This window comes from Daucus carota, chromosome 2, assembly GCF_001625215.2.
Source record: "Daucus carota subsp. sativus chromosome 2, DH1 v3.0, whole genome shotgun sequence".
In the NCBI taxonomy this organism is placed as follows: domain Eukaryota; kingdom Viridiplantae; phylum Streptophyta; class Magnoliopsida; order Apiales; family Apiaceae; genus Daucus; species Daucus carota.
In genome coordinates, this window is record NC_030382.2 from 31,752,304 (window position 1) to 31,769,158 (window position 16,855).

Sequence of the window (16,855 nt, forward strand, 5' to 3'; positions counted from 1 at the left end):
ATGCACCGGATCAAATATGATCTCCCCATGCATGCGAGTTTTGAGTAGGTTAACATTTAGAATCTTCAACCGCATGCAATCATAAATCATTTTCTTTTTCTTTAAATTATATATAACCTAATCATAATCGTGACAAAACCAAGCAAGAAGATGAATTGCTTAGCATGTCAAAGTGTCGCTAGGACGAACTCCGAAAACGAAGGAGATCTAATTGATATAACAATTGGTTTAAGAATTATTCTGGAAAAAGACGAAATTTCAGCGAAAATGGAATATCCTAAGCCTAAGTATGGAAAGATGAGGTGTGCTTCGAGCATTAATGTCCCACCTGACAAAAATATTCATCGAAGGTGTCATTCCACCGTTGCCGGATCAGTGGAAGGTCAACCAAAGTTGGTGAGAAGCTGTGGTATGAGAAGGGATTGGAGCTTTGAGGACCTGCGACGCCATACACTCAAAGCTTAATATATTGTAATCTTGATGGTAAATCATAAGTTTTATAGAACAAGAAATTGATCTCTAAAACATTGTATGTTTACTTACTAAATTTTATGGTGGGAGTATTTCATTCTGCTTGAAGTTAATTATTAATTAATTGTGAATCATGCATCAAACATATTTCATATTTGTTCTTAGGAAAATTTGTTACAAATGACTAAGAAATAATAATAATAATATAGCTACAGGATGAATGTTTTTGAAACTTTCGAGGATGTGGTATAAGTTGAAATACTAAATCTTGAAAACTGCTATTTGACAAAAGAATCAAAATTTCAAAATTTTATTCCGACATGATATAATATTGCAAGCACGTTTGGAGATATTTGGTTCGAGAGGATTGTCCTGATGTCAAATTTTAATTTATTTTCTTTTAGGATTGTCGTGTTGTATTTCACCCCTACAGTATAAATCCTCATCTATAAATATAGCCAATATCCTGATATTGAATATATTTGTCGAACTTATGGGATCTATAATGAAATGTCATATTATCTGTTATCGTATTAAAATAATATCTTTATTATGACAAAAAAATATACTATCTTTACTGATAATAACTTAAGATAATAATAATATATTATTTTTAAACTATAGTTAGTGAAACTGGAGCACGATCTTCTCCAGATTCAACAAATTTTACACAATCAATTATTAATTCAATTTAATCGACTATTATTTTAATCGGCTATTATACCAAAATTTAACCATAGGTTAGTTCTTAGAGCATAGCAGCAAATCATAGATTTAAATCCTACAAATAATATATAATTTTTAGGATTAAATGATTGCGATAGAAAATTAGATGAGTATAACATCTTTCTATAATTATTAGTTAAATTATTAAGTAAAATAATGTGTGTGAGATTATAATAATATATAGTTATATAATAATCATTCTTTAAAATAAAAATAATATATATAGAAAAGGTATGGTACATGTATATATATAGTTAGCTTTAGTTTTTCTAATAATATGAATATATTAATTTAAATTTAGAACTATTCATGCTTTTAATTAATGCATTGATGGTCTTGATAAATGTTATTAGTTCTGAATTATATAATCAAATTTATTATACACTTTACTCCAATATACAATATAAAATCGGACTATATTGATAAAAAAGACATATATGAATTGCAAATAATAAAATAATATCACTTGCCAGAACTACTAACTAAAAGCAATAGTATAACAAAAAGAGCACAAACTCTGAACTTATAAACTAGATATATTGTATGCTTTGCTTTTTCAAATAATACTAGTATTTTTTTTTATAAAGAATTAGAGATATAATGTAGCTATTGTGTTTCTTTATACAGTTTCAACCCAGGCTTTGATATACCCCTATATTTGAGCGGCCAACTTGTGTCTTATTCTCATTTGGCCTACCTCAAATTCCTGAACGGCATTGCTTATTCTTAATAAATCAGGGAATAGATCTCAGTTTTTTAATATTTTTATTTTTATTCCTTTGATATTTGAATATGTGCTTCAGAATCTGATAGAGACATTCATAAAGCATACAAACTTTTGACAATGTTGGTGCATGTACCAGAGATGAGAATGAAAACCACCTCAAGCACATTGGTATATGTTCACATACAAATTTATTATAAACATTTTATTTGCTAGTTAAATAATGCCTAATTGGCAAACCAATTGACAACTTTATGAATGATTTGTAGTTTGTAATATGAATCTGATGTTAAGATAATTTATTTAATTATCAAATCTAAATACTTAGAACCAGGTCATGACCACTTGATTTTAAAAACAAAAGCACACTCAAGAATCTCTATCAAAGGCCTGCTAAGATTAATAATTATGTTTAAGGTGTGATCAATGAGTTCTCAATACACAGAATACATATATTATCAGAACATGTGTTCTACCTTTAACTTGATGCCATTGACTATAAACAGTAGAGACAATCAAATTTATGCAAACATTGGATTAAGATTTTTAATAAGTCAAGAGGTTCTGTGAACATAATACAAGTGTATCATTTGCATTATCATAATAACATGAACAAAGAAACTATAACACTGTGCTACAACAATTTACTTATGGAAGAACATGTACATGGATCATCACACATCTCTAGCTACTGGGATATTAAGAATTTCCCAGAGCCTTGATACATTCAGTAAAGAAAAACAAAAGTTATATTGTTTACGAGACTCTGGCTGTTAATGCTACTCTAAGCTGTTCTTGGGTATATAATCGACTCCCCATCTTCACAGTAGCTTGTTGGATCGTCAAATCTTTGACAGCAGATACACTTGCATGGATGACATCAAGATCCAGATCTTCCAATGCTGCCATCAACTTGGCTGCAGGGTGATTCTTTTTAGAGCTTTGTACACGAATCATTGCATCCCAGCCAATAATCTTGACGTCGATGTCCAAATCTATCAACTTGCTTCCATGTACCTTTGACAAGTTAGAATCCTTCTTAGGTCCTGATTGAACTAAACATTGTGCTTCTTTAATGCTCAATTGCTTTCTTAAAGTCTCCAGCTGACTCCTCAGCTCATCTTTCTCTGAATCCGCCGCCTGCACCTTAGATTTTAGCTCGTTGATATACATAATAGAGTCTCCAAGAAGTGAAGCTTTATCCATTTTCGATACATTAGGTACCACAACACGAAGAGCATAAAATTTCTGATTAAGCCTCTCCCTCCTCTGCCTCTCCGCCTCAACATGATTCAACGGTTCTTCTCTCCCATTTGCAGGCTTTCTTCCCCTCTTTCGTGGCTTCTTTTCTGGCTCCACAACTTGAAGACTCTCAACCTCTTTTAACATAGAAGGCTCAAGATCCGAATGATCAGAATCACCCACACCACCTCCACTAGATTTCACACCAGAAAACGACCACATACCATCATCCCGAGACCTCTTCTTACTCTCCACAACTCCCCCAAATTGCGAATTCCCAGTGAACTCATTTCCATTACTCGTTTTACTTTCCCCAAAATTCAGTATCTCACTTGATTTCCCCTTACAACCATTCCCAACATTAGTACTACTAATCCCATCAATCCCACTGTGCGAAAAGTTCACTTCTTCAATCACAACTGCACTCCTACCTCCTTGATTCCGATCAAATTGTTGACTCTGGACATGACTTGCACTACTAAAACTCGGGTTAAAATTCTCTGTCAAAGTACTAGAACTATGATTCTCAACCACAACACTCTTAGACTTAGACAAATCCACTTCCCTGACAAAACCCTCAGACGGATCACACTCACTATGATCCAAACCCAATGTCCAATCCCCCGATTGGCCGCCATTTGAATCGAACAAAATATTCACCTGATTCAACAAACCCGAGCTCCGAAAAATCAAATCAGTAGATCCCAACTCTACAACTCCATTCCCAACAGGAACACAGACCAAAGTCTGCAACCCAAAACTCTGAGCTTGTGCAGCTCTATCACACTCACAACTCATCAACCGATCACCTCCACTGACCCAGATGAACGAATTCGTCTGAAAAGCCCGACCCGGAAGACCCGACCCGGATCCGAAACTCTGGGTCATCGAAATCAAAAAGAACCACTCAGTATCAGTGACTTCCTCATCACCATTGTCGTCACTAGAAGAAGCCTCAGCGCCGGAAATCAAAGAATTGAGGCTCCGAAGCACTTCTTTCCGGTGCTGCTGCTCAGCAGCTGAAGCAGCGCTGATTGGTTGCGATTTCTTCTGTTTATCATCGCCTTGGTAGTAGCCATCAGCCCATCCGAGAACAGAGGATGTGGGTTGCCAGAAGATAGCGTAAGTCCAGGGCTGTTTAGCATTTTCGATGAGAGATTGGAGGCCGTGTTGGAGAGATTCTTGTGCTGGGGCCCACGTGTCTGTGGAGGAGACGAAGGGGTCGAGCGTTGAGAGGGTGGTGGTGGTGGTGGCGACGGGGAAGGGGTGGTAGTGTGTCATTTGGGGAGTGTTGAAAACGTGGGAAATGAGAGGATGGTGGAGACAGAGTTTGTAAACGTGGGGGTTTGTTTGTGTAGGAATGAATGGGTAAATAGAGGCGGCTTTTATCAATGTGTTTCCGAGTAGTGAGTAGTTTCTTGTGAAGTTTCCAAGCCTTCTAGATAATGCTAGGTGCATATAATTGTGTACAGAAAATTTGTACATAATGATGTGACAAGTGATGTGGTAGATTTTAATCGGGGTTGTTGGTGTAAATGCAGGGGGTCATTCAATTAAAATCCGCCACATGTTATTATGTACATGTTTTTGTACACAATTATGTGCACCAAGCATTTTCCTTCCTAAAATATTACTCCCTCCTTCTTGAAATATAAATCGTTTCACTTTCTTATACACACTTTTAAATTTTTTGACCGCATAGATAAATTCATTATTTTCACAATTTTTTTTAATAAAAATACAAGTCATATATTTTTATTCAAGAAAAAAAAATTCAAAAATAATGATTTTAACTATGTAAGATAAAGAAGCGTGTGTGTGCCATAGATACAAATGAACTTTTGACTTTTTTGATAATTAAGTTGATCAATTTTTTATTATAAATTCACAAATGTTGGTCTCAAAAAGCTTTATAATGCTTAAACTGGACTATTATCAATTCAAGTAGGGAACAGAAATCGCATCGAAAATCAAAACCTAACCAAAAACTGCAAAAATCGAATGAAACCACACAAAATAAAACCGCAATGAATAAAACCGAACCAAATAAAAACCGTACTGATACTTTGTTTTTGGTTTTTAAAATTTTTAAAAGCGAATACAAATCGAACCGAACGACAATAATATCTATATTTATTTAATTATTTTTTATATATTTAAATATAATATATAAATTATATGTATTATAAAACAAATAACATATGTTTTATACACTGCCTGCCTTTGCCAGAAGAAGCTGATTTGCTACATTAACCTGCCTTTGCCAGAGCCTAAACTAGATGAAGGGTGATGCTACTCAATTGTTGACAGAGCTCTGTCCATGGACTCACCGCAACCGGACTCACCGCAAGAGTGCCGGTAAGTATAACTTAATCAAACTAAAATTTGTTTTGTTTTCTCCCCTCAAATGTAGATATCATGATTTTTAATTTTTCGGACTTTGTACGGTTTGAAAACCGAACCGCACTATATGAAACCGGATTCGCTTATATTATAAACCGAACCGCATCATAGGTTTTTGGTTTGGTTTTGATTTTTGATTTTAGAAACCGCACTTTTGTGGTTCCGGTTGCGGTTTTAGGTGCAAACCGCACCATGCACATCCCTAATTTCAAGATAGAAATATCAGATCACGTATTTCACAGATAGTCTACTCTTTTGGGTTGAACAATGCTGCAGAAAATTGGATATGAAAAAGAAAATGTCGCAGAAGCTTAACAAGGGAGGCTTGCCAGTGCTGATGAGTTCATAAGGTGCCATTGACTTATCAGTTTGACAGTTTCCCCTCATCTTCACATTATCGAGAGAGGTCTCATAAGTTTTAAGCTTTCCAAATTTCTACAATGCAGCTCTACAAAAGATGGATACTTAACTTATTGCTGTGATTAACGAGGAAAACGTCTGCTTGCAAGGATCACATATCGACTTTGTTGCTCCTGGCAATAGTGGTTCTTAGTACTTTGTAGCAAATCTATAAGGGGAAGGTCATGAATATATTTTGAAATTTTTGGGAGTACAAACTTCGTTTTTTAGGATGATATATTACGGTTTATCATGTTTCTCGGATTAGATAGTACCAATTTGACACTCTCAGGAAAGGATCAAATTTGATACCTGAAAATTGGTTAATGATATCAGATGGAACTGAGAGCTGGTGAGACAAAAAATCTATATAGTACTAATACAAGACAATGGGCAAGACTTATGTGATTAAATTTATTATCCGCAGAAGAATTTTTTTCTAAATTTGACTCGTATCAGATCGATACGGTCCAAAATTTTGGTCTGCTTTCAACTGCTCCCAACCATGCATACTTTGTTTGCAGAAACTCTTGAATGTCAAAATTGAGAATGTGATTAGATACTAACAGGGCTTCCACGCACTCGCCCACACCACAGCCTGATCCTTCCATATCAAGAAAATGCCAGCTTCAGGGCACGTCGACATTGTCCACCCTTCCCTGTACCTCCTCAAAAGAGCGGCTACATCCTCAGTCACTTCATTGCTAAAACCAACACCACTGAATCCAGCTGCTTGAAGCCTGCTTGACCATTGCCTCTGAGTCTCTCGCTGCTCAGTAGACTCAGACAAAGGGCATGCCACCAGGTCCACAATAGCGCGTCCCGCGGCCTTCTCTAAAGCCAACTTCTCATTGCTGATCTTTGGAAAACAGTCATCCAAACACTCAAAATAAACCCTGAACCATCTCAAACATTCTTCAAATCCTCTCACAAACTCGTATCCCTCCACACCTACATCAAGATCAGCTTCTTCTTCGACAACCGTGACAATCCTCGGCTGCAACCTTGATAGCATGCTAATGAAAACACCTCTGCGGTCACTTTGAACAGAGTGGAACGAGCCCACACAGTTTATCACAAGTGCCTCATCTTGCTGAACATCCAACATTGCTGAATTCAATTGAGACAAATCTCTAGTGTGGTAAATCACATTGAATTTAAACGGCACTCCCATGAGTCTCGCAAACTTCTCCATTCTGTAACCGATCTCCCTCATCACTTTCTGCAACGTTGCTGCAGAGCCACCAACGACGCAGGTGAGACGAAGGCGTGTCGTTTCATAGCTTCTTGTGGCTAATAACTCCAAAAGAGTAGGCCACTGTGTACAATACGTGTTGCTAAAGTCAATTATGTGTAATTTGGACTTACCTTGGAATGCTTCCATAATTGCACCATTACAAGCAGTATGCCCGAATGTCGTCCAAGGGCTAACTTCTTGAAACTTCAGAAGAGTGCTCCTCATCGAATCAAAAGAAAGATTTCTTTCTGATGCCAAGGTTAAGCTCTGGTAAAATTTGTAGCCTCGGCTGGTCATGCGGTTAAACAAGGCCTGTAGGAAATAATAAGCCAGCTTTTCATTCGTGTCCCCGTATTGTGAGCCAAGCTCATTAAGCATTGAGATGATCTCTTGGAGGCGCGTGCTGTTGTCTTCAGAGATTGCCCTGGCAGCTTCAAGGAGTATGTCAGATGACCACTTATCCGATACCAAAGGATTGAAATTTATGCTCAAGCAAGAAGAAGAGTTAATGTCACCGCGATTTGCTGATGAAGCTGACTCAATTAGGCCATACTGATGGTCTGGTAAGGTGGCTGTGGATGGAATCTGGTTATACTTATGATCACGAGACGTCGAAGAGAAATCATCTTCTTCCATGAAACAAGTGAAGCATTCTTCCTCCTGTTGATGGAAATTACTGAACTGGCTCGAAATTTTGTTAGAGTTGAAGGAGGACTGCTGATGATCAGAAGATTGCAGGACTGGTATGGTAAACAAAGTGTCCATTTCACAGAGGCCTAAGCTAAGTGATCAATCATAGAAGCAATTATCTCAGTGTTGTAACCCAGACATGATAACAGAAAGAGAGAATCTGAGTCAGTGAAACACACACTATTCCTATTTTGGTGACTAACAATAACAAGTTACAGTGCTGGTAAAGATGTTAAATTTGACAATAAGAATTGACCAGTACATAAAAGAAACTTGAATTAAACGGGGAAAATGAGACTCGTCCCACAAATAAGAAAAAAGAGATCTCAGTAACTTCTTTGTAGAGACAGCAACTAGTGTTAACCCTGACATGCACTTCTAGTTCAAATATTTCCACTTTTGCGGTTTACACTTATACGCCTTATTACAATTGAGTATGATGAGCGAGAGTCGAACCCGGATGAGCGAGAGTCGACCTCAAATGTTCGAGGATAATAGACGATAACCAATTACTAGACTATCCAACCACGCTGAAGGAGAGAGTTAAGTATAAGAGTTTCGACATTTAAAAATTTTAAGAACGGATCAAGTATAAGAAAGTTTAATGTTTTGAATAGAATCTACTATAAAAATTTGAAAAATGGTTTCAATAATAGTTTGGTCATCCAATGGGTTGAATCAGAAATATACACCTACCTTTCATGGACCCAATATTAGTAGTTGTTTGTTGATTTTGCTATAGCCTACGAGACATGTGATACATATTAATAATGTCTCTGTGGTCTTCCTCATGGAACACCTCCTATTTCTTTCAATTATTTTTAGTTTTATTTAAATTATTTAAGTGGAAGTAATGAAAACATATTAACCTTCTTAAATTTTTGAGATCTATTACAAACTCTCGCCCGAAGCATTGAATCAAGGGTTAAGTGTCAAGCTGGTCATTGAAATGAAAGATGTATTTAGATATATCATTTTCATCATTAAAATCGTATAAAATATTAAAGGTATACCTTCAAATACGTGTCGAGAAAGTAAATATTTTCTTTTGTTAAGTTATAAACATTTTTCTTCAACGCTATTATAATCAAATGAAAATTGGTGAATTCTAATATTTGAGATAATATATCTAAATTTTTTTAAAAAAAATATGTACTATATATTCTTGGTCAGTGAATCAACACCATGAAAATCCGGGAGATTTGTAATCTCGAAAATGATGAAGAACGAAAAAATCTACACAAAATTCAGACTCTTACAAAAGAAAAACAAGAGATGAATCAAGAATAATAAAAATAACATAAGATTTGGATTTTTCACGGATGAAAACTAATGAAAACCCGCCAAATATTTATCAGATAATAGAAGCAGCTAGTAGAGAATTATAGATATCCCCGGGAAAATATTCAAAACCCTTACCAATATTCTTCTTTTGTTAAATGTTGAAAATTAAGTTATAAACAAAAGAGTTTGAGTTACATCGGCTAATATTTATGAAAACAAATCATTTGTCTCAAAAGAAAGAATTTAAATTTAAGAACATAATTTTTAAACAAGAAAACAATTTATTTTTCTATGAACCTCTTACAAAATTTTCTTTGGATAATAGAAAGTGCATAGTCGTATGTTTCTTCGTATTTTAATAGATCTCTTGATAGATAATAATTTATGCATGATATAATCTGAAACAAAATTCTGTAGTCTGAGTTTTGACAGAAAATTATGAAGAAAGCCTGCTTGGCTTTGAGAGAGCCGGCTAGTGATCTTTTAGAAGTCTTTAAATGAGTCTTATAATACTATTTTTTTTTTGTTTGATAATATATAGTTTTATGTTGATCAAGAATATCCAAATTCTCCGGCCACTTGTGTTTTTCTCGCGATAATCTACAACATAACAATTGTGCTAACTGTTTTTAGTGTTTACAACTATGTGTACACTGAATCAATGCTACACACATATAAGAGCATCTCCAACGGTGTTGGCTATATTCGTTGGCTAAATTGGACCTGTAAGACATTATGTAAAATTTGTTGAACCTGTAAGACATTTTGCTTCAATGGTATTGGCTATACTGGTTGGCTATAATTTAAAAATAGTATGTTATTAATATTTTAAATTGTTAAAATAGAATATATCAGTTTAATATGGTAATAAATGATGTGTAATCTTCCTACAGATTTCTTACAGACCTGTAGAGGTTCGACAAATATAGTCATCCATAGGAGGTTGGCTAAAATTATAGACAACAGATTAGTGTGGTTGGAGTGCTATTTTTTCAGGACGTTGGCTATATTTTTTAATTTTGGAATGCCAACTCATTTTTTAGCCAAGGGCTTTGTATGGTTGGAGATGCTCTAAAGAGAAAGATTTTGTGTAACTTGTGATTGTGAAATAGTCATGATCATGCAGGCACCTCAGATAATCTCGAAAGAGCTCATTAGACCCTCCTCTCCAACACCAAATCACTTAAAAAATTTCAGTCTTTCTTTGCTGGATCAGCTCTCTCCTAATTTTTACCTTCCAATTGTCATGTTTTACCCTGACATGGGACTCAATGCCAGTGACATTTCAGATTTACTTAAAAAATCTTTGTCCGAAACTCTATCGCTTTATTACCCTTTTGCAGGGAGGCCTGCAAGTAAAGGTGTCATCGAATGTACTGATGAAGGGGTTGAATTCTTTGTAGCCCGGATGGATTATAAGCTAGCTGAAGTTCTTGATGAGATTGAGCCGCGAAAAATTGATCTGTTCTATCCCAAGGGGGTTCTTTGGAATGAATCATATGAGGGCAGTCTTCTTGTCACTCAAGTCACGTTTTTTAGTTGCGGTGCTTTGGCCATTAGTATGTGTTTTTTACACAAGATTTCTGATGCAGGAACAGTAGCTATATTTCTTAGTGATTGGGCATCACTGGCACGAAACTCGGGCTTGAATCTTCCACCTCCATATTTCATTTCAAAGTCACTCGTACCCCCCAATGACGCGCCAGTTGTTAAGGAAGTTACCAGGATTGAGACACTAGATGATTGTGTCACACGCAGGTTTGTTTTTGATGCTTCAAAACTAGCTGAGCTCAAGGCCATGGTAACAAAATTTGGAGTGCCTAATCCTTCCCGAGTTGAAGTTGTAGGGGCATTCATTTACAAATGTCTTATGGCAGCAAACTTTAAGGCAAAGGGTGAATCTTCAAGGCCTTATCTCTTCATTCAGCCCGTAAATTTAAGGTCAAGAACTACACCACCAGTTCCAGCAAATTCAGTTGGTAATTTTGCTTGGTTTTCGACGGTTATGGTAAAGAATGAGAGGGAAAAAGAATTGCATAATTTGGTTAGTGCAATAAAAAATGGAATGGCACAGTTTAATGATCGGTTTGGTAAAAACCAGACGTCGAATGAATGCTATGCCATGATCTGTGATATGATGAAGCATATGATGAACAAGGGTCTGAGTGATGAATGTAATGTTTACAAGGGATCAAGCTTGTGTAGGTTCCCATATGATGATATTGATTTTGGGTGGGGGAAGCCTATATGGGCTGGCCTTTCCAGCAGTGTTATAAGCAACACTTTTGCATTAAAGGATGCACCAGAGCGTGGAATCGAAGCCTGGATCACTCTTCAAGAAGAAGAGATGGCTTTTTTTGCATCTGAGGTAGCTACTCTCGCGTGAAGAAGTTCACAAAATTATCAAACTAATAACAAAATTAGATATGAAGTGAGCTGTGGTCTATCTTGTATCAAAAGTTTCACTGCAAAGGTTAGCCAAACCGGTTATATATATGTGTGTCTATTCTCGCAAGTAAAATTCAGACCAATATCTTTATCATCCTAGGATCGTAGGTTCGATTTCATTGGAATGCATGTTAGTAAGTGGACTGTCATGCTCGGTGGATACGAGTGTGCTAGCAGTTCTTCGAATCAGTCGAGATGTGCGAAAACTGGTTCGGACACTGGATAAAAAAATTACAGGACGCTTTTGACATCAACATGGTTGAAATATTATCGCTTTGGATTGTGGAGGCATCAAAAATCGATATGATTTTTGAGTTTTCTAATATTATTGTCTTATGTAATGGCCAATTAGCACTGAAAACTCAGCCGAAGTGACGAGGCTACCGCCAATTAATTAGTTGCATTTTGTAATGACAAATTATGTAAGTTTTGTATGATAGTGCCATGTTTCGTTACCTAATTAGATTTTTATACACTTGTGAAAACATATTGCCCAGCACAATCATTTTACAAGGGACACTCTTAAAACCAAACATAAATAGATTATTACGCACAATCATGCTTTGGTACCTAATTAGATTTTTCAGAGAATAGTGCCATGTTTCGGTATCTAATTAGAATTTTACACACTTGTGAATATTGCCCAGCACAATTATTACAAGGGGCAGCTGTTAAAACAGAACATAAACCGTAGTGACATGTTACCATTCAGTATCAATCATGTTTTATCATCTCAACCCTAACATGTGTTATCTGATCACTGAAAATTTGTCTTGATTGATCTTATAATTTTTAGAAGGAAATTGCTCTTATAACTTAACTAGCTTTGGACGTCTGCAATGTACACGTTAAATATCAAATATATAATTTTTTTTATATATCAACTTATGTTAATATGTTCTATGTATTTTGTTGCTTCTTATTTTCAGTATGCTAGAGAAATTTTATGGAATTCATGACAATCTATTTTTTTGAACATTAAAGTGTTGTTATCAAAATGTCTCTGGTCATATTGCATTTGCGACTGTTAGATGATAAATTTATTTGGATGAAACAACTACTTCGATCCAGATTTTGAAAAATATATTCTCTTACAATTTAAATAATTATGTTATTTCTTCTACATTTAAGAGATTATTATATAATTTTCATAAAAAGAATTAAGACAATTATCCGATGTGAAGTTTATAAAATTATAAATTATTATATTTGAGATAAATAAATAAGATAATAATTCAGAAATTATGTGGGTGTTTGGGCGGGGCTTAAAAACCCCGCTTCCGGAGTTTTGAGTTAGAACTGCTTATTCATACCGTTGGTGTAAAAAGTCGAGAAACACTAATAAAAAGTTAGGATTCCTAACTTTTTTTTTTTTTTTTGAAAAGGAGATTAATTTCCATTGATACTAAATATCAAAGGTACAATGTCCGACGGAACAGAGTTTCTTTCATCCACAAAAGTATACCATCTAACTGAAAAGTAAGCTAGTACTCCCGGACGCTTAGATGATATGGCCTTTAATGTCCGAAAAGAAAACCCACCAATTGGGCCTCGTTAAAACCCCGCAAGAGTAAAAACCCTATGGGAAAAAAACTCAAGGGGAAAAAGAGTACCCTACAAAGCAAATATACATCCTTTACAAAGAAATTACAAGATAAAACTCGTATCCTCCGATGCTAAAAAGATTTGTACACTTATGTCCTTTTCCATCTGCTACCTCTAAAATTCCGTAGAGTGCAATATTTAACATTGAACCTGCATAATATTATAAACATTAAATAAAAATAGTTAGTGAACACTAAAGATAAAACAGTATGGAAACAATTCAAATACACCAACATTAAATAATAATTAATTAAAATAAAAACACGTCAATAAATGACACTTAATTGTGGTCAAAATATTCCACAAACATAACTCATAAAAGAGACAATTAAGCCTTCAATTAAGGCACAATTAACGCCGCAATTAACGCCGTAATTAAGGCACAATTAATGCATATTTTCTGAAACCGACACACGGATCTCATTCTGATCTCGGAACTGCCGCCGTCACCACCATCCTCTTCGGCTACCACCGCTATCCTGTCTCTCCTCTCCTCTACGAGATCGTGGAGTCATTAGCCGAGTCTCGTCGGTAGCTTTTTTTAATTTTTATATATCCCTGAAAAAATAAAAAAACACACAAAGCAAACACACAGCCATGGATTTCTGAAAAAGGGATTAGGAATCCTCGAGTTTTTAATCAATTTTAAGTAGAACTGGGGATTGTTAAAGGCGAAAGAGCACATTTTTTGTGAATCCAAAAGTCACAAGTGGTGCAAATATAGGAAGAGTCTTTAGCTTCTTCCGAACAAGCATCACAAGCAAATAACGATTCCCTGGGCACCAATGTTAGCGTGTGCTGCTCATGACCTGGATGATCAAGTGCTCTCTGTTGAAAAGCACAAAACACACCCACAACAAATCCACAATCATCAGAACATACATAAGCGAATTTGCGACTGTTAGATGATAAATTTATTTGGATGAAGCAACTACTTCGCAGATTTTGAAAAATATATTCTCTTACAATTTAAATAATGGAAAATGCTAGAGACCCCAAAAAATTGTCCCAAAAAATTTTCCCAAATGATGTGTCTAAATCTGATTGGCTGAATTCACTCCCATAATAATGAGACACCCCTGCAGATTCATCAATCACCCAATCAGAACTAGCCACATCATTTGGTAAAGATTTTTGGGAATTTTTTTTGGGGTCTCTAGCATTGCCCTTAAATAATTATGTTATTTCTTCTACATTTAAGAGATTATTATATAACTAGTTGAGAATCCGCGCGTTGCGGCGGCTTATAAAAATTATATTAATGATCCAATGTTAATATTTGTAGAATAAAATAATTTTATGACTGTCTATAAAAAGTATATTAATGTTTCAAGTTAATATTTGTAGGATAAAATAAATTTATATTATAAAAATCTTGATGTAATACAAATACTAATATATAAAATTGCAAAATTGGACTATAATTCATGGTGAAAAAGTGAAAATAAATTTATACATGTAATTAACAATTTAAAGCATGACGAATCTTAATTTTATTTGTTTTTTTTTTTTTGGAAAAATAATCACGTTCTTACATTGTCATCTTCCTCCGATTTTTTTAGATTGATTGTGTACAAAAACATTTAACTTAAATATAACTACCCTCTTAAAAGTTGCTTGAACGGAGCAAACAGATAATGCATGAATGATATTTTCATGCATACAAAGTAAATAATATAAAAATTAACAACAAACATGTCCGATGAACAAAACAAATATTATAAAAGAATAACCAATAAACATACATCATTAAAAGTTAATTTATTGACATCAACCATCAATATCATGTCAAGACTATATTTTTTTCCCGTGTTTGGATTTGTCGACTCCAATATAACGGTCTATAGCTACATTTGCTTGCAACAACCTTTACTTTAACAGCCTTCACTTATCATTGTAGAAGAACGACACCTCCAAGTTAGAAATCGAGCAAGAGAAAGGTATTTCTAATTTTTGATATTTTTCATCCAAAAAATTCAAAAAATTATAAAATAAAACGGAGCGATGTGAGAGACGCCACCTACACGCCCCTCGCTTCTCCTTTAAAAATCGAGTAAGAGAACTATCAGGTAGGTTTGTGGTATTGAGGTAGGAGGTTGTGTTTAGAAGATTCAAAACCCTACGATCTATACGGGTATTTATAGGTGGAGAGAAACTTGTTTGCTACTCTTTCCCATAATTAAATAATCTGAACAAAATCATATTAAAATTTTCAAGCTACTATATTCCATATATAATCTGCCTTTCCCATAAATAATTAATCTGAAATAAAATTAGATTAAAACTTTCAAGCTACTATATTCCATAAATAATCTGAAACAAAATCAGATTCTGAAACTTGCTTCTAATATACCCGAAACTAAAAAAGGTAGTTCTAATTTTTGATATTTTTCATCCAAAAATTCCAGTTAATTAGAAAAATAAAACGGAGCGATGTGAGAGGCGCCACCTACACGCCCCTCGCTTCTCCTTTATATAAGTATATTGATTTTCATAAAAAGAATTAAGACAATTATCCGATGTGAAGTTTATAAAATTATAAATTATTATATTTGAGATAAATAAATAAGATAATAATTCAGAAATTATGTGGGTGTTTGGGCGGGGCTTAAAAACCCCGCTTCCGGAGTTTTGAGTTAGAACTGCTTATTCATACCGTTGGTGTAAAAAGTCGAGAAACACTAATAAAAAGTTAGGATTCCTAACTTTTGTTTCATGACTTCTACTTTTTTCCCCAAACATTTTAATCACTTATAAGTTTTCATTAACTTCTAACTTTTATTTTACTTATTTTATTTTAAATAAGAAGCACTTATTTTAAACTCACCCAAACAGCTCCTATATTTTCTTAGCTGACCTCTAACCGTAAGACAAGGAGCAATAATCAAGATTTAAATCGTATTTTAGAATTAGGGAAGGCATTTACACCACAAAACTACTCCATATTCAAATTTATACACCTCAAGTATAAAAGAAAATAATCAAGATTTCAATGTTTGATATTGGTTGTAATTCAAAATTAAGCAAATTTAAGCATGGTCAACAGACTTGTCACAATATCTTAAAGCAATATAGCCGATTAATCGCTGGTCGGACGGGCTCCGTCTCGATTAAGCGGTAATCGAGTTAAAAATTATTTTTTTTAAGAAATCGGTCAAAAGTTGGATTAATCGGTCAAAAATGGGTTAAAAGTCGGTCAAAGTCAGTTAATTATAAAAAATTTAAAAAATCAAATTTTAATTTGATATTTTAATTTAATTTAATTAAATTATGAAAAAAGATTTAGATTTTTGTGTGAAAACTTAAAAAAAAATATTGCTTTGTTAATGAGATATTATTTTATTTTTAGTTAAATTTGTTGATGATATTAGTTATATATATAATAAAAAATATTTTTCTTATATAAATTTATCCTATTTTGATGTTATAAAATATATGTGATATAATAGTTGTATATAAATTTATGAATAATATTTAATTAATTCTAATTAATGGACCGATGAATCATTTCGATTAATTCCGATTATCCGATTAATCCATGAACGGTGTTTTCACTAACTAAGTCCGATTCCCCTTTTTTATAACACTGATTGATAAACTCATCTATAGATATAAAATACGTTTTT

The 16,855-nt window shown here is 34.3% G+C and overlaps 3 protein-coding genes across 4 annotated transcripts; 1 reads left to right on the forward strand and 2 right to left on the reverse strand.

The window, feature by feature from the left end:
• Nucleotides 1–2,483: 2,483 nt before the first annotated feature.
• Nucleotides 2,484–4,570, reverse strand: LOC108210046 (transcription factor MYC2). The gene has a single exon (XM_017381293.2). The coding sequence runs from the start codon at nt 4,442–4,444 to the stop codon at nt 2,678–2,680; it is 1,767 nt and encodes a 588-aa protein (XP_017236782.2). The 5' UTR covers nt 4,445–4,570; the 3' UTR covers nt 2,484–2,677.
• Nucleotides 4,571–6,251: 1,681 nt separating this feature from the next.
• LOC108206975 (protein SHORT-ROOT) lies at nt 6,252–8,259 on the reverse strand. Of its 2 annotated transcripts, XM_017377430.2 has the most exons (2): nt 7,334–8,259; nt 6,252–7,198 (listed from the first exon to the last, which is right to left on the reverse strand). In XM_017377430.2, exons 1-2 carry the CDS (start codon nt 7,965–7,967, stop codon nt 6,528–6,530), a joined length of 1,305 nt encoding a protein of 434 aa, XP_017232919.1. In that variant the 5' UTR covers nt 7,968–8,259; the 3' UTR covers nt 6,252–6,527. The 2 variants fall into 2 exon arrangements, with proteins under 2 accessions (XP_017232919.1, XP_063943230.1); XM_064087160.1 differs by having other exon boundaries at nt 6,252–8,257.
• A 1,982-nt stretch (nt 8,260–10,241) lies between these two features.
• On the forward strand, nt 10,242–12,084 carry LOC108208251 (tabersonine-19-hydroxy-O-acetyltransferase). The gene has a single exon (XM_017378770.2). It carries the CDS (start codon nt 10,291–10,293, stop codon nt 11,560–11,562), a length of 1,272 nt encoding a protein of 423 aa, XP_017234259.1. The 5' UTR covers nt 10,242–10,290; the 3' UTR covers nt 11,563–12,084.
• The last annotated feature ends 4,771 nt before the right edge of the window (nt 12,085–16,855 follow it).

Excerpts from the sequence above, each read along its gene's own strand:
- LOC108208251 (XM_017378770.2), top strand. The coding sequence starts at position 10,291 with ATGATCATGCAGGCACCTCAGATAATCTCGAAAGAGCTCATTAGACCC.
- LOC108210046 (XM_017381293.2), bottom strand. The coding sequence starts at position 4,444 with ATGACACACTACCACCCCTTCCCCGTCGCCACCACCACCACCACCCTC.
- LOC108206975 (XM_064087160.1), bottom strand. The coding sequence starts at position 7,967 with ATGGACACTTTGTTTACCATACCAGTCCTGCAATCTTCTGATCATCAG.